An 18,490-nucleotide genomic window follows, 5' to 3' on the forward strand; every position below is an offset into this window, starting at 1 on the left:
CGGATCGGCTAATATCGGTATCGGCAGATACCAAAGCCCAGGTATCGATATCGGAATCGGGACCTAAAAAGTCGGGTCGTTGCATCCCTACTATTAGCACCACTGCGTAAGGTTGAATTTGGTCGTAGTGATTGCTAACTTAGAGATGCACTCCAGCTTTTCCGCAGTTGTTTGGACTGCAGGACAAAATCATGCTCCACTTTTCCCTATCAGAAATGCTCCCTCCTCAGGCTCCTCTCAGAAGGGCTAACTGTTATTAATTCCTGACTCTCAAGACTAACCTGAGACGTAGACTAAGGTTTTTGCCACAGTGTCAACAAGGCAGAGGTGAAATGTGTTGGACTCCTTTCCGTGGGTTGATACGATATGACATCTATGATGAGGTTGTCCTTGGTGTCGCTTTTATTATTGAGAGTCAATTACCATTGTTATGTGGTTTTGACCAATCAGAATCAAGTATTTAACACAGCTGGGCATTAATATAAAGAAAGGCTCAACATTGTGACAAGCATAATCAGATATTCCCCATCAATATCAATATTTATATCAAAAGTTTAATATTGTACTCAAAGAAAAAAACAGACCCAGACATTTATTACTGTTTCTCTAGACAGAGTTTGTTTTTTGTTTATGCAGAGTGTAGCTTTCTTCACTGCAGCCTGAGGCCCTTTAGCTCTGGCATAAGTTATGACTGTGGCTACATTCTTGTAATATGTATAAACAGCCCGAAACAAGGAAAAGACGAATTGATTGTTTCTGCTTAAAAAACTGGTAATAGACAAATGTACCTTCAAAAACATGTTTTTTGTCATATATAAAGGGTTTTGAGATTAAGCTAAATCTCTTTAGCTATAGTGTCTTAAGATGTGTTGTTAACAGCCATAAACAAGGGGAGAGTTATTCTCCAGTGTTTCCGTGTGCTAAGAAGTAATACCTATATGCATGTGGGACAGGATTACAAGGATTAACAACAATGGATAGACTCTGAATTCCTTTACTAGTTGTTTTGCAGTCTGCACTAAGAAAAGCTAATAAATACATAACCTTGAGATACCTTATTTATCAGCTCTCTTATAAACTCCAAATTTCATTTCATGAATTGTATATAGTGTATAGACTTGTTCTGAAATGTAGGCCAGCAGCTGCAATGGTAACATCATCCTTGTAATCATGCTAGCAAGCTGTAGAATATAGCTGCTACAGTATTCATGTCTGAGCTGCAGGTTTAATGTGCCTCAGTGTTCAGTTAAATGATTGCAGGTTGTAATAAATGTGAATTTGTGTGATAAAGGTTAATGTACCTGATTTAGGCTTGTGTTGATGATAAGTGCTTTTGAAATAATAGTGTTTTTGGATAACCTTTACCATGTCATGTGTGTCATGCGTTAATGCATCCCCTTTTACTCTGTTGATGTGTTTATTTGCAAAATGAATTTCCTCTGGGCTGTTAAAGCTGAGATTCTTTGGTATATGACATTTTTGCGGTGTGTGTTTGGGTGCACATTACACACACACACACCCTCCTTTAAGCGTCGATATGCAGTCGACTAAACAAATAAAACCATCTGCCTTGAACAGAATGTCTTTCAAATATAATTACACTAAAGGACAGAATTGAGCTCTTGCCACCCTCTAACAGCAGACCCTGCCTCTATTAGATTAAGCTATATATGCGTGCCAAATCTCTGCTCCACTCACTTATATTCAAGGCCCACCCATCAGAATATTTTTGGCTTCGCTAGAGACACTATGCAGGCTGTGAGGCATTGTTAAAACCTGCCAGAGAAGGCGGTGATAGCCATCTAAAGCATCTGACCTTGAAGTGGTTATCTCATCCCCAGTAGGAGGGAAATCTGGTTTCTTTAGTAATATCAAAGGAGAACTCCAAATCCTCCTTGTCTCAGAAGCAAAGTCCCTCATTAGGTGCCATGCTGCCCTTTGGGTTAGTTTTTGTTGTGACGTATCTTTCTTCCTTTTATCAGTCATGAGAAAACGATTCGGAAGGAACAAACGTGCTTTGCATGAAGCTCGGGTCTCTCTGAAAGCCTGTGAAATTACTGTGACTCTGTGTTAGTCAGCCTGAACCACACGCTCCTCTTTGACCATTTATAGAGGCTTATAAAGAGCTTATAATACAGACTGGATGCACAATATTTTCATGTAGCAAGATGGATTAAATATACACAAAAAAAAGGGGGAGGGAAGGGATCAGTAATTTAGTTTAGTTTACAAAAGAAGGAAGACGAGAAAGGAGGTTTGCAGTGTGAGTGTTCATCCTCAGGGAGGGATTGTGTGTGTTTATGTTTGTACATGTGTGACCCTCCTCCAGGTTCACTCCCTGCAGAGCCAGCTCGAGTTCCAGGAACAGTCCATGGTGGAGAAGTCCCTCGTGTGCCGCCAGGAGGCCAAGATCCGTGAGTTGGAGACCAAGCTGGAGTATGAGAGGACACAGATCAAACGATTGGAGGTGAGATAACCTTAGGTGTGTGGTAGACCTGAAAGAACCAGTCCATAATTGCATATTAGAGTATTTGATTTGGATTTTTCTAAAAGACAGAGGATATAATGTTGGCGTCAGATTTCCCTTGCAGAGCTGTATCTACACAAGGGTGGGTTTGTAAAAGCATCACCCAAGGAACAAATAACTTGTATTTATATAAGAGAAAATAACCAAGTCAAAGTGATGTGTTTTTCTGCCTTTTAAGATCTTGTCAGCTACTGTCATTAAAAGATGTTAATGTCTCTATTATATTATGCAACTTTGAGAATTTTTGCTAAACTAACCGGTGTATTTTCAGGAAATACGGTGTGATTATTACATTTACAAAAATAGAAAATGACAAGACAAGCTGTAATGTATGAAATCATTATGTGGGTCTCAATAACCCTTAATACACTGAGATCTGGCTGCAGCGCCGTAACAAAGCCCTGTCTTTGTACTATTACACTGAACCTTCCAATGGCATTGAGTAAGCACAAGTCACAAAGTTAAAACCATTACACTCCAGTATGGTTTTAGATTGCAGATGAGCAGTAGCAGAGGTGTGACAAGCTTTGAGTAATGCCATGTAAAAGGGGCTTGTGACTGTTGCATTCCAGTGTCACGTCTTGTGCACCAACAGTTTTACATCACCTACTTTAGGATAAATATTATCCTCTATCCCATGCCTCCTAAACAATTGATCTGTTGTTGACATCTTATACTGTTATTTTTTATTGTTAAAACCTTTCCAGATGAATACAGAACAAAGAGATTATCATATTTAATATGAAAGAACAAGTTCACTCAGTTATCTCAAATCCTTTGCAGAGTCTTGTAGGTCGTCTGAAGGAGAACCTGGAGAAGATGACGGAGGAGAAAAACCAACGCATTGCAGCAGAAAACAGGGAGAAGGAGCAGAATAAGCGAATTCAGCGGCAGATAAGAGACTTGAAAGAAGAAATGACAGAGCTGTCCAAGAAGGAGTCCGAGGCCAGCCGGAAGAAGCACGAATTGGTAAGCCCTTGGCCGCTGGGAGGCTTCATGTGATTTAGTGGAGTTGATATGGAGATGGTTACCGTGCTTCTTCTATGCTGTGATCTGCTCTCCAGGAAATGGACATCGAGAGCTTAGAGGCGGCAAATCAGAGCTTACAAGTGGACCTCAAGCTGGCATTTAAGAGGATAGGTGACCTGCAGGCGGCCATAGAGGATGAAATGGAGAGTGATGACAATGACGACTTAGTCAACAGGTACAACACAGCTATTATCATCCCCAAAGGGACCACAATTAACTTCTCTGTACTACAATGTGTGCTTTGATTGGAAATCAGGAAGCTAAAGGCCTGAGTACCAACACAAGTTATCTTTACAAGCTAACTCTGTGTCTTATGTTAACTAACTTCAAAAACCCACACAAAAAAAACCTTTAATTATCTGTGCTTGTGATGTTTCTGTTTGTTTTTATTCTTAGTATGTGAAAGGTGTTTACATTTTTGGCTTAAAACTCTCTGTGTAATAAATGTGAAATGTTTAATAATAATAATAATAATATCAATATTATTAATAATATTAATAATATTGATAATATTAATAATATTGATATTAATAATATTACTATTACTATTAATAATAATAATAATAATAATAATAATAATAATTGTTGTTGTTGTTATTATTATAATAATAACACATTTTATTCATTATAATTATTTAATTATTTTCTTTGTAATATTATATAGATACTCAACTTAATCCACCATGAGCAAGCATTGAATAACAGTGGTAGAGAAAGACTCAAACAGGCAGAAATCTTGAGCAGACTGGGGATGAGCAGCAAACTGCTTTGACTGGATTGGCCAAGAATAAAAGGATAGAGGGAGATGAAGAAAGAGAGCAATGGATAGAAACAAGCAGAGATGCAACAAGTGATGATGCAGAGTTATTGACAGTAAGAGTATAGTAATATTATCAATACAAACTATAATAATGGTTTGACTGATAATACCAATTGTTGCATTTGAAGTCAAACAGGTTGAATATCAACAATAACAGTATCACTGATTATAGTAATAGTAACAGATGGAGTCAAGAAGGTCCGCTCTGCAGGATCCCAGAGGACAATGGAGCACGAAATCTCTGATGAATATTTGGAAGTATCAAATAATCGGTCAGGAATACATACAGAAATAGAAAGTGAAAAACAGACAGCAGTTAAGCCAAGAGCAGTATAATCAGGGGCTGGTCCAAGGCAACCCTGAGCCGACCCCCACAGTAAGCTTTATCAAGAAGAAGAGTCTTAAGCCTGCTCATAAAAGAAGACAGGTTGTCTGCCTCCTGAAACCAAACACGTAAGTGCTCCAAAACAGGGCCTCATAACTGAAAGCTCTACCTCTCATGTCTTATATATTGAGTCGTTTTGTACTTTGTCTCTTACACAAGTACTTCTCCCATGATTTAATTTCTTAAAGCTCACTGCGTCTAATCTTTAGTCAGGGTCCAGTTTTTCTCTGTTTGGCTGCCCCCTCCCTCTTTGCAGAGGGGTTGAGGGTTATGCTAGCACCTGGTCCACTGAGGTAAACACAGCCTTCAATAAAGCAGACCTTTAAGAAGGATTACTTTACACACACCAGCTCTGTTTGAGAAGGAGCCCAGCATCAGTATTAGTTGATTTACTGAGTCAGTGCCTTATAATAATAGATGGTTCATTTATGAGTGTGTAAGTGTAAAGCTGACTATTCACTGTTATCCTGTTTTTGCACCATTGTTTGTCTATCTCACCTCTTCTGTTTCTCTCTTCTCCTTTTCCCCCTTTTGGTGTCCACACTCCTGGCAGTTTACAAGACATGGTGACAAAATATCAGAAACGAAAGAACAAAACGTGAGAATGAAAAACTATGCATGCTTTGTTTTTTTGTCATGATGGTTGTTTCCACGTTTTTTTTTTTCTCACCCATTTCAGCCACAGGAGAGAATAATGCAGTATTCCTTATCCTGCAGTTTGTGTTTGTACAAAACAACACTGTGAGGAGAAGTCATTTTAAACAGACTGGAAAGCTGTGTCTGGTATACATCACTGATAAAAGCTTTGCTGAGAGGACGGAATAGTATTGCATTTGGTTTCATTATATTTTGTGCCAAGTGTCTGGAGGTCTGTACACAGTCCGCCTGTGTGCCATGTAATGTAATAGAGGAAATGTGATACTGAATTTACTAAAAAACTAAAGGACCAATTATCATTTATGCAGTTTTAACTGCTTTGAAAGGTATGAACAAACAAAATCAGCAAAGTGTTACAGTCCTGTGGTTATACTGCATCATTGTCTCCATGAATAATACCTTCAACTATATATATATTTTTGAAACCGCAGTGTCATCACACAACTTCATTATGCATGTTGGATCAACGATAAATGCTTTTGCACCGAATGCTGAGTCAGTTCCATCGTGATTTCTCCAAAGCACCTGCTACAAGTCCAAATCTTACAAGTTTGTACAATGATCACACAGATGTTTATTTTATATTTTATGGTGCATCTATGCGATAAAGAATATAGGCAAATTGATACCTATTTTATGTATTTAGTTCTTAAGTAAAGAAAAGGCATTGCACATTTACTTCACAGGACAGGTGTGCGGGAGAGGAGTGAGCAGATAAGAAATTACAAAACTCCCTGACACTGTCCAACTTGTAAAAACTACATTTATTCACAACATTCTGGTCCTAGACCTTCTTCAAGCAAAAACAGTTTGTAGAGAAAGGCAGAACATCTTAAAAATGCTGTGACTACCAGTCTGCACTTAATCAGCAACACAACATTAGGTACGTGTAAATAACTGAAATAGAAAATGCAAAGCACCAGCTTCCTAACTAAATGTAAAAATGACAAAATAAAAAAAAAACAAGTAATCAAACTATTAATTGTATTTTTATCATTTAAGATTAGAGGGATATTGAAGAAAATAAAACTGGTAAAGTCTTTAAAACATTTCAAATCTAAAGTATTTCTCAAATGTCCAATATAACCTCCTTTTATTTCAGTGAGGGTCAGAGGTCACTGGTAAACTGATTTAGTGAGGTTTCTGATGACTTCTCTGCTTACACTGTGAGCTGTACCTTGTATAGCTTTCCAAAAATGCTCTTTTGGGCTGTATTTCTTGCCATTACTGTAAATTATATCCTTTATTATTGACCACAAGTTCTCTGTAGGGTTGAGATCAGGTGAGCAGGCAGGCCAGTTCATGAGGCGATCCTCTTTAAAGCTCTGAGATGCCATCCTGTCCTGGGAACAACTTGAGACGGTGCATTGTGCTCATGCATGAACACTAGCATCTTTTTCACTTTAGCTGAATGTCTTTTTCTCCATGGAGGAAAATACAAAAGAGGATCGCCTCATGAACTGGCCTGCCTGCTTACCTGATCTCAACCAGACTGAGAACTTGTGGTCAATAATTAAGAAGATAATTTACTCTAATGGCAAGAAATACAGCTCAAAAGAGCATCTTTGGAAAGCCGTACAAGGCGCAGCTCACGGTGTCAGCAGAGTCGACTGTTTACATAGTTTTTAAGATATTCACATAAATGCAACTTGCATAATAATTTGGAACACGGTGTAATGATGTCACTGTGACTTATCAATGCCTTAGTCCTAGAGTTGACATCATTACAGTTGAGCCTGAAGGAGATAAAACACATTGCATCAGAGTAAAATACAAGAAAAAAATATGATATTGTATAGAATAAAAAAATGTAACAATCAACAAATATGGAGTCTGCAGAGGATCTGTATTGAGACCCCAGTGCAAACTTAGTATGGAGGAACTCAGTTCCATGTGCTTTGGAGGACCTGATGCTTGGTTGTGTGAGTGATGATCGTAAAGAGATTGCAGTTCAGGGTGACTTTGCGTCAGTAGCTTCAAAGTCTGTAAGCGGACATTGTTTGCTAAGTGCATGGTGCAAATGTTCCCACCTCTCAATGGTTGCTTTTCTCGCATGAAAGAACCCCACTAACCCAATCTCATTTCACAATGCTGTGAAACATTTAACTTTAACACAAAAGATCACCTTGTCTTTCATTTAAAATGTGTAGTTATTGATCATGAATGTTAAACGTTTTCTTTTGACTGACAGGATCCTATTTTCTTTTAGTCATTATTAGGTGAGAGGAACTTTTGTGCCTTGTTAAATAATTTAATCTGTCATCAGAGCGTATTAAAGAAATGTAGTCTTCAGTTTATTGCAGAGATACCCGTCCATAATGTCCCACTTTAACCTCTGATTGCTTTTTCAAAGAGACATGGCGTCACAGTCTTTTTACCGCTTCGCTTTTTTGTTATCCAATTTTCATCAGACAAACCGTGTGTATCAATGCTCCTCTTTTCATTCTGTGCAGCTCCACAAAAGAACAATGGTATTTCATGTTTACTTAATTGCATTTTCCCCTCCTTTGACATCATTGCATTAGCAGCTGAGTGCACATTAATGGAGGAGGTGATTCTTCTTGTAATTACCAAGTTGATTTTCCAGTTGATTTACATTATTATTCAATCGTTTTGCACACTGCTGCTTCAAAACAGAGGTAACAATAGCTGCAGTATTACTTTTGTACAGGAAGATAATATAAGTTCACTTAAGGTTTTTCAAGCTGGGCTTTTGTATACAGGTATCAGATAAGGATAAATACAGTGAAGTATGTAACTGATTCCCTCAGTATTGAGCAACTTTTTCACCTCATTATGCTGAGGTACTTATCATTCTGAAATGAATGCCCTATGCTCTTTACGTCAGTACTTACTGGTAATTAGCTCGTGTTGAACAGATACCAAAAAAATACTGAACCCACAAGTGTTAAACTGATAAAACCCAGCCATAAGAGATGTGATGCTGAGTGTAAGTATTTGTGACAAAGATTTACAACCAGTGCAGGCAAATTGTCAGAAGCTATTAATGTTCACTTCTAAATTCTCTGGGCTTGTTGGTATCTGCGAGCCTCAGGACTGGTTAGCTAGTAGTGCAGGGCCAAGGACAAATCGTTTGTGACACCATTTGCACAGCACTCAATTGCAAGCCACCTTCTATTTCACATGTGTAAGTGTGTTAGGGGAGATAATTTGGCTGAGGGCTGGTTTCAGTATTTTGTTGTGTAATATATCATGTTAAAGAGTCAAAGCATCACAGAGATGACAAATGGGCAGCATGTGTAATCAACTTCCAACCATCAATGAACATACTATTCGTTTACAGTGGGCTTTTGATCGTTTGTGGTAAGCATGCAGTAGAGGGAACAGGCAGAGAACAACAGAGGTATGGCGTGTACAGTAATGGCTGAAGTTAGGCTCACAATTTTAGCTTGCTGCCACATGAAACAGCTCTCAAACAGTTTTTTTTCCTGTGGAAAATAATATAATCAGGCCATTTAGTCTCTCTGGGATCATCATTATGTTTCACACAGCAAGCCTGGCTGTAAGGTTGATGATGAGAAGGTTAAATATGTTAATGCCCACAGAAAGCTGAGAGCCTGAATATCCTAGAATCTAGGATTTTTTTCTATCTGTGCACTCCCTCGCAACACTCACACACACCCACCACCACCTTTTGGTGCTAAAACAATAGCTTTTAGAAATCCCTCCAAATAAAAGACAGGGAAGAGGACACTTTGTTCTCTCAGGAAACATAATGGAAAAATTTGACACAAAGCTTGATGACAAAGAAAACATTGTGCTGCTCACTTGGACACCTACTAAGATGGATGTGTTCGATGTGGACAAATGACAGTGCTCAGTAGTCTTGCTGTCATCTCACACCTCTTTGAATATCGTGTTTGGTCTTATAAGCATTTTTTGCAACATTCTGCATCATGTTTCAGGGCTTAGACTGATAAGCTTGTCCATGGAACAAGATCTGTTACCAGCATTGCTGTTTCTCATTTGTAATGACAGTCAGCTGTCTGTGAACAGGACATGCAATATATTGACAATTTAGTGATAAACAAGGCAAATATATAAGATGGATGTGAGTTTAAGGTTGGCTGTAGATAGGACTATTAATAACGGTGTAGATGAAGTCTGTTATAAATCAAGAGGAACTGAAAATTGCTGCTCTCTTACAGCGACCCTGTCACTGTTGCCTTCTGCAGTGTGTTTAATATACAGTACATTGTCCTGCTCTGACACCCAAAACAATAGAATGGAAAATGCAATTTTCTCTGACAGAGCTTACCATGGCAACACAAGTCAAATTTAGTTTAGGCTTTCAAAATATATGCATGTGGATATAATTTTAAAACTGCCTCAGAGAAAAGTGAAAGTATGCTTTTCACACATGATGTAGAAAAGTACATTTCTGCCGAACTCAATTTGTCTTTATTTATATGGCACCTTTAATACAAACATGCAGCCCAGAGCAGCTTATGAAAAAATAAACTAGATTGTCAACACAAGGTTACATTTTGCAAGACTACACAGTTTCTTGCACAATGACAGCTGGGTTTGGCTCCAGCCCACCACGACCCAATATGGAGAAGAGGTATTAGTAATGGATGGACTGAAGATACAAAATCAAGACAGAACAATTATGGAAATCAAAACATTTAAATCAGTGTGAATCAAAAAGAGAAATACATGTGGGTAAAATATAATTCAAGCAGAAAAGGATACAATACAATATGATACTATGCAATACCATATGATACAAAATGATACGACATGATTTAAACACAATACAACAGAAACAGGGGGCTGCACGGTGGTGCAGCTGTTGCCTCACAGCTAGAGGGTTCCTGGTTCGATTACCTGGCCGGGCAAGTGCCTTTCTGTGTGGAGTTTGCATGTTCTCGGCTTCCTCCCACAGTCCAAAAACATGCTCACCAGGTTAATTGGTCACTCTAAATTGCCCGTAGGTGTGAGTGTTTGCGTGAATGGTTGTCTGTCTCTCTGTGTTAGCACTGTGATAGGTTGGAGACCCATCCAGGGTGTACCCTGCCTTCCGCCCGAAGCCAGCTGGGATAGGCTCCAGCCCCCCCTGACCCCTAACGGGATAAGCGGTCAAGATAGTGGATGGATGGATGGACAACAGAAACCGATACGTTACAAAACAAAACAATGCAATACAAAACAGTGCGATACAACATGATGGGATTCAAAGCAATGCGATATGAAACAAAACGACACGATAAAAAACGCTATGATACGATAAGATACAAAATGAAACTATACAATAAAAAATGATGTGATATGATACCATACGATACAAAACATTATGAAACAAAATGTTACAATATTATACAAAACAACACAATACAAAAGCTTGGTAAGATATCATATGATACAATATAAAATTGATATAAAACAATAGTATATCATTCAAAAGATACGATACAAAAGGATATTACACAAAAGGATACAATAAAATACGATAAGATATGATACGATACGATTTTATACCATACAATAGATATGATACAATACAAAAGATTCAATACAATGCAATACTATATGTAGCGACTACGAAGAGCCAAAAGCCGCTGAGAGGCTGAAGTTGGGCCTAGTTAGTGTCGGATGCGCTAAAAGCAAAATCACAAATGCACAAATGCACAAAAAGTAAGTTTAACCTTTTATTAACCAAAAAGGATAATCAACTCATGATAAAGTGCACAAAGAAAATTAGCAAACATAAGCAATAATAACTGAAAAATAAGCAATAAATACCTGTCAACAAAAAGTACATAGACCCAGCTCACCCCCTCTCTCTACCTGCAAACAAAAGAAAACAGGTGGCCTAAATGAACAGAATATCCCCGCCCCTAACACATGACCCGTAAATAATCTAATTAACTGACCCCACAATAAACCATACCGTAAACAAACAACAAAAAAAACACCACAAAATTATACAAACAATAAACTACCCTAAACCTCAAAATAAGATAATGTAAACCATTGAATCCTTCATGGCTCCTACACTATATGTTACAAAACAGGTCTATACATATACATATACATTTTGGAACACTGTTTAGCACAGAGAATGAAAGCAATAATCCCTTATTAAATAATTAAATCAGGTATTTTCATTTTTCTCATTAGGCTCATCTCAATTCATTAGACCGTGATGGTGTTACTGACTCAGAGGCGTTATCACTCTTTATTATTCTTCCTCATCATGTCCCTTCATGTTTACCCTCAGGACAGTGGTCTGCATAATTCTCTGTGTTTGATGTGAATGAGAATTGACCCTATCCAGGTGGGATCCACCAAGCTTTTTTTTTCATGGAGATCCACAGGTCTCTGTATATTGATTGTTATGTCAAGCGTAGGGCCACGGGGATGCCTCATGGCTTCACTCCAATAACAATCAGCAATAGCAGGTGACATGCCACACAGATGCTAGTAGCCCGGAACCAGCCAAACAAGTTCATTATGGCCCCAACAGCTTCATTTACATTGTGCCTGGAGAATGCATTTGTCCATTTATGTCTGCCTCTCATGCTGTCTGAAAAACACCAATGTGTTTGTATTATTGTTTAGCACAAGCGTTTCTACCTACGTATAAGCTCAGGTTGCTTTTCATCAGTGACCCCTATTAATTTGAAAGTGTGAATCTAGCTGTGATTACTAACAGTAAAAGCTTTTCGTATCTGGAACCGACCATTATTAACAATATTTGTTATTTCTGTAATTCTATACTGCTTGAAATCATTTAAATAACAAGTCATTTAGTCTACAGACAAAAAATACTGTGTAAAAATCTGTCTATATTGAATTTGAATTGCAAGGCGATTTAAACCACTTAAGTTAAAGAATCGAGAAGATGAGTAGTTTAGGAAAACTTTTCAAGGAAGTAAACTTTATTTGGTATAATCGCATTGTATTAAAATGGATTAACATGAAAATGATTTCCACTTAGTGTCAGAGTTTGAATTCTCACGCTCCTCTTGTTCGTGTCTCTTCACAGTGGGGATGACACAGAAACAGACTCAGAGGTAGAGGACCGTGTGGACGGAGTTAAGTCTTGGCTCTCGAAGAATAAAGGCTCCGCAAAGACCACTTCAGATGAGAGTAGTCTGAAGAGCGCCAGGTTAGTACTCACAGCCTTTTTGCATCATGACAGATAACCATGGACTTCCCTGTTGTAAAGCAGTGATAAAACTCTCTTCTTTCTCAGCCTTCAAAAGGCCCAGGATTACCTGGGGCAGTTTGTAACAGAAGGATGGGTATTTCATGTGATTAGGTGTCATCTCTCTCTCCCAGTAATCTGTCTAATGACAGCAGGCGGGATGGGGAAGCGGCTGCTGTCAAGTTTATTGAAGTGGCCCATGGCCAGTTGGCATGCCTGCTAAATGATGTCTCTGCCACAGTTAGATAGATCTACTCACTGGTTGATTGGCTCACTTTCTACACTGTACATGAAACATAATGGCAATAGCAGGGGGTGTTGTATGTGCTCTTTCACTGCACTCTATGGTTCAAGGACAAAATACAGGTTTATTTCCTGATCTCAGAGATTTCAGGTGCCCCAATCTTAAAGTTTATTTTTTTATGTATTTGCTAAAGCTTAATGCTCAGTGTAAGGTATTAATTTAAAGATGACAATTTTACTTTTAAGTTTGGGGCTTCTGATTTTCAGTTTTTGTGTTCTGTTGCTTTAATTTGTATTGCGTAACCCTTCAGACATGCAGCAAATGCAGACACCAAAGATGTGAAGGAAGTCAAAGAGAAGACAAATGATGGGAGTAAAGAAACAAAAGAGGTAGAGCTGAACAGATCAGTGTCTGTCATGAGTTCCCTAAGCTACAGGAAGCGCTCCAACCTCAAAGACTCCATAGGAGGCAGAGGTGATGAGAGCTCTCTGTTTAGCACTCTCAAAGAACAGCCTGACCAACCAGACCATGCCTCCATTCGCAAAGCCAAGTCTAAGTCTGGAGACCTCCAGGAGGATTGGAAGAAGAGCCAGGCACAGGACGATCTAGATGACAAAGGCTCTGTGATCTCCATGGCGTACTCTGAAGCCACCAGCAGAGCCAGGAAGGGCTTTGAGTCCCGCTGGTCCTCTCGCAGCAGCCCTGAATTTGATAAGGACTCCATGGTTTCATCTGTGGTGCCTAGCAGGATGTCCACAAGGAGGGGAATGTTGGATGTAGAGGACGACAATAAGTCGACTATCAGCAGTGTGAGTCGCTCCAGTCCTCGCTTGCTACATCGCAGCTCCTCTTGGAAAGACGAGCGACGCAGTAGCTCTCGCTTGTCTCTCGCCCGCAGCTGTGGCCTGAGTGAATTCGGCCTGCATGTAGATGATGACGATGACGACGAGGATGGCCAAAGTGTGGCTTTTACTGAAGGAGGAACTTCATCTTTCAGCCCTCGCTCCCTCAGTCGCAGCTTTTCTAACCCAGCACAACCACGCTCCTCGGACAGCGCTTTAACAGAGACATCAGAAATTAAGACCGTCGCCCATCGCAATTATCTGGATCCTGATTTGGAGGCTGCAATCAATGAGGTGCTGAGCTTCAAACCTATCAAATTCAAGCGCAGTAAACTTGATGAGTCAAGTGATGAGGAAGAGGATGAGAATAAGGGGCCAGGAAGTGAGGACAGTAGGAGGAAGGGAGATGATGAGGGACTTGGTACCAGCACATCTGGCGTGCGTCGATCTGCATCAGGCTCTGCTCTTGACTACAACCGACCATCAAGCATCCTGAGCAGCGGCAGCTCCCGCAGCCGCAGGGATAAGAAAAGTAAAATCTCTCTCTCTGATGACTCTTCATCAGATGAGCGTCAAAGCAGAAAGAGTTCAAGAGGGAAGAAGGGCAAGAAGTCAAAGAAGAGATCCAAGAAGAAGCAAAGCGAGTCAGAGGATTCATCTTCCTCCTCAGAGTCGTCATCCTCGTCCTCTTCCTCTGGCTCCACCATCTCCTACCGAAGCTCCAACAGTGTAAAAAGGAGCCCAAAACATCCATCTGATGATGACGATGATGACAGGGAGTCCCGGCCAGCTGGCAAGAAGGACACAAAGAAAAAGCAGAAGAAGATGGATAACCTGGTGATGAAGTACCTTTACAAGCCTGACAGTGACTGATACGAGCAGTGGAAGGTGATGCTTGGTGTGGTAATAACTCAGGAGCCTGACGTGACTGAAAGTTAGACTAACAATCCATCACTCAGTGTGCTGACTAAGTTTGCTGTGTGTGCATGTTAAGTAGTAATCCAAACTTTGTGAACAATCATTGCAATACACAAAAATAATCTCTACAAAAAGATTCTACAGATACATTTAGAATTTGTAGGCAGGTACAACATTTTTAGCTTCAGAAGAGCTCTGGCTCTCGAATCATCAACCTTTTGTTGAAAGATGACCGACTCCACCACTGAGACAGTGACGCCCATAGACTGTATAAAAAATGGACGTAGTATCCGTGTCGTCACCCATCTGTTTCTGAAGTGCTGTTTTCAGGCCAATCGTTGTCGGGAGCCATATTGCTGCTGTCGAGCGATTTTGACGTAAAGAGGCGGGCTTTGAGCCTCCTAGCCAACAGCTACAGTGTTCCCGCCTGTCAATCAAGTCAGCTGTACCTCTCATTGGAAGACTCGTAATCTATATCTTCGAAATTGCCGCGTTAGAAAAAATTTCACCCCCCTACAGTGTGTGCCGATCGAGAAATGAGCTATCCAGACTACACTCGTCATTTGTACCAGGCTGTAAACATGTTTATTTCTGCTGTAAAGATCGCCATTTTGAATTGGTGTGTATTTGGTTTCTGGTACTTCCAGAGCCAGCCTCAAGCGGATCCTCGATGAACTGCAGTTTTTAGCACTTCCGCAATGGACTCATATTTTTAGACTGAAGGTTGCCGCTTGGTGACGCCCCTGTCTTGGCCCATAATTCCTTTATTGTTTAGATTGGCTGTGCACAAAAGGCATCTTTCGCCAGCTAACAAGTGCATGCAATAACTTCCTTTTCTCTTTTTTCTTGTCCAGTATTTGTAAAAAACAACACCAATATCCTGAACCCACCTCTGGATCACAATACTGACACACTCTGCTCGTTCCATTCACTTCTTTACATCACAGATATGTTCAATTGAGAGGTCTGCTGTCATCTGTGATTAAAACTCACTGAAGGTTACTTTTCTCAGCGTTCCTCTAAGCATTATTCTTCCTATTTCGCTTAATCAAAAGCGATGAACTTGAATACCACTCAGATATACTTTTGCATGAAGAACAGCGATTCTTTCCTAGTCGTGTACTGCATAGATGGATTGCATCTCGGCACGTGTGAGTGTCTCTCCTTAATGTCGTGATTGATGCTGATTTAAGTACATATTGTTGAGAGAAGACACTTGCCGGTGGCTGTTCTTCAAGCACAAACAGATGTCGGCAATTAGGCATCACCAAAACGACACAAATTTTTGCTTTTTTGTGTTCCCTGAGAGGAGTTTACAGAGAGGTGTGGCATGACTTGATAGTGCTTGATGTGGGTACTTTGCATCATAATTAAACTGCTAAATTTAGCTTCAAGCTTCAAAAGCCGATCTATCTTAAGAGTAATTGCTCTGACAGTTTTAGCATCTCAGATTGTGTTATTTTGAAACATACAAGACAGGATTTCTGAGTTTCCTTTGCTTCAGTGGTCCTCCAGTATGTTTTCTTTTCCAGCAGAGAACAGGCTCTTTGGTTTAACCCTGTAGGGTAAATCAGTGAGCTGGAGATGATGCAGGCACACACTTTTGTGGTCATTTTAACAATGTAGCTGCTAACATAGTAGTATTAGGGTTTAAATTGCAATTCCATGTTCAAAATGTCATCAGTAACACATCAAATGTTCTTCTATAATAACCCTTTTTCCAAGAGCTCTGCTGTCTCATACACAGCATACATCTAAACACATCTTCTAGACATAATGTTGCTCCAACTGTAGATGAATCATGTTTTATTTTTAGTTGTCAGACCAGGCACTCGTTTGAATGTCTCATAATGGGGAGCAGTGTGTGTGTGTGTGTGTGTGTGTGTGTGTGTGTGTGTGTGTGTGTGTGTGTGTGTGTGTGTGTGTGTGTGTGTGTGTGTGAGTGCGCGTGCGTGCGCGTGTGTGTGCGTGCGTGCGTGCGTGTGTGTGTCAGGAAACCAGGCTTTACAATAGTTGAAAACAGCTTTTAAAGTACATAAAATGGCCAGGGGAATGTGAATTTTAATCTTCAGTTCATATCACCAAGAAGTAACTCAACTCAACTCAACTTTATTTATATAGCACCTTTCATACATAAAAACATGCAGCCCAAAATTATAAATAAAATACTTCAAAATAGAATAAAATCAATACAGTATATGTAAATAAAATAAGTAACAGTGGAAAGAAAAGTTGAAAATAAGGTAGCGTTAAAAAGATCAGATAAATACTAGAAATAAATAGATAAATAAATAATGAAATACGATAGATATATGTTAAAGCAATGATTCAAATAATAATGGTTAAAATAATAATACAAATAATAAAAATAAAAATAATAATGCAGCCCAGGCCTAAAAATAAATGACTCCAGATTAAAAGCTTGATTAAAAAGGTAAGTCTTAAGTTTACTTTTAAAAACACCCAGAGAGGTCGCTGTTTTAATGTCCAGAGGCAGAGAGTTCCACAGTTAAGGGGCATAAAAACAGAAAGCTCTCTGGTCGGTGCTTGTGTGAGCCACATGAGGAACATTTAAAAGGGAAGCGTTCGAGGACCTCAGTGATCGGGTTGGAACATAAAATGACAGGAGATCAGTGATGTGTGGAGGAGCAAGGCTGTTAGAAGCTTTAAAAACAAGTAAAATAACTTTAAAATCAATTCTAAAACAAACAGGGAGCCAGTGCAGAGTTTTAAGAAGAGGGGTTATAACTAAAAGTATAAAAGTAACTCAGCTTTTTTTTTTGATGACTAGATGTTCAAAAGATGTCAGTAGCCGTTGCTCAATAGTGTTTTTCTTCGCGTCTATTTTTAGATGCTGACGAAACATCCATAGTCTGACACCAGATGTCACCACGACATGATGCGTCACATTCACACACATCAGTCGCATCTTGTATATTGTTGCTAAAATCATTATGTCACAGGGCATCAGTCACCAATGAAAGGATTACAAGAGAGGAGTTAGACTTCCTGTTTTCAAGGACAAAACTCATCACCAAAAGACTTTGAACCACCTGCCTCCCCTCAGTCGTCAAACTGCTGCGTCAGTATCCAGTGTTGTTCTACCTTCATACTTAAACAGTCTTCCTTTCCCTCTTTCCTTTATGATGTCCATGAACCTTCTTGATAACATCACTTAGTAAATAAAAGTGCTATATTTATTATTTTTATATGAAACATAAAATGTGTTTGAATTACGTCTTTGTGCAGACTAGATTCCACTTCCTGCTGCAAACTATGTTGAAGCGTGGGAGTTTGGTTTTGGACCTTCAGACCTCTTTTCAACTAAAGGCGTTTTTCGACCGCAGGAACTTTACCCAGGAGCTAGGGACTTTACCCCTGAACTACATGTGTTTCGACTAGAGGAACCAGGGTCTAAATTTAGTTCAGGGGTAGATAATCTCCCCCCTGAAGAGCCCCTGCTTGGGGGGTAGTACTTTTCAAGGTCCCGGGGCTTTCGGTTTAACGTAACAGTGTTTGTGGAGTTTACACAGTTGTAGAAACACAGAGGGAGTTCCTGGGAACGCATACTAGTTTAGTTTTTTATTAAGATTTCAAATATTATTTGATATATTTTTTTTTCTCCATACGTCACTGGCCTTATTTGCACAATCTACCCGTGACTTCAGCCCGCGGTCGAAACGCAGACAACAATGGGGGGCACAGGAACCTTTTAGTTCCGGGGAAAGTAGTTCTGGGGGCCAGAAGACCCCGGAACTCTTGGTCGAAATGCACCTCAAGTTCTAACTTTGAAATCTTGGTCAGTGCTCACTGTGTTGCAACATCAAAACGGCTGCAATCAAGCCTGTCAAAAAGGAAAACATGAGGCTGTTTGTAGAGCAGGGAAGAACACAG

The 18,490-nt window shown here is 39.6% G+C and overlaps 1 protein-coding gene across 1 annotated transcript in view; it reads left to right on the forward strand.

Moving 5' to 3' along the window:
* LOC117813375 (unconventional myosin-XVIIIa-like) overlaps window positions 1-18,490 on the forward strand; it is a 100,484-nt gene that overhangs the window by 80,428 nt on the left and 1,566 nt on the right. The window contains exons 43-47 of the mRNA XM_034684555.1: window positions 2,330-2,467; window positions 3,311-3,496; window positions 3,592-3,731; window positions 5,315-5,359; window positions 12,431-12,553. Coding sequence (XP_034540446.1) covers window positions 2,330-2,467; window positions 3,311-3,496; window positions 3,592-3,731; window positions 5,315-5,359; window positions 12,431-12,553 — 632 coding nt within the window. The remainder of the gene's footprint in view (window positions 1-2,329; window positions 2,468-3,310; window positions 3,497-3,591; window positions 3,732-5,314; window positions 5,360-12,430; window positions 12,554-18,490) is intronic.

Source organism: Notolabrus celidotus, chromosome 5 (assembly GCF_009762535.1).
Source record: "Notolabrus celidotus isolate fNotCel1 chromosome 5, fNotCel1.pri, whole genome shotgun sequence".
NCBI classification, from domain to species: Eukaryota; Metazoa; Chordata; class Actinopteri; order Labriformes; family Labridae; genus Notolabrus; species Notolabrus celidotus.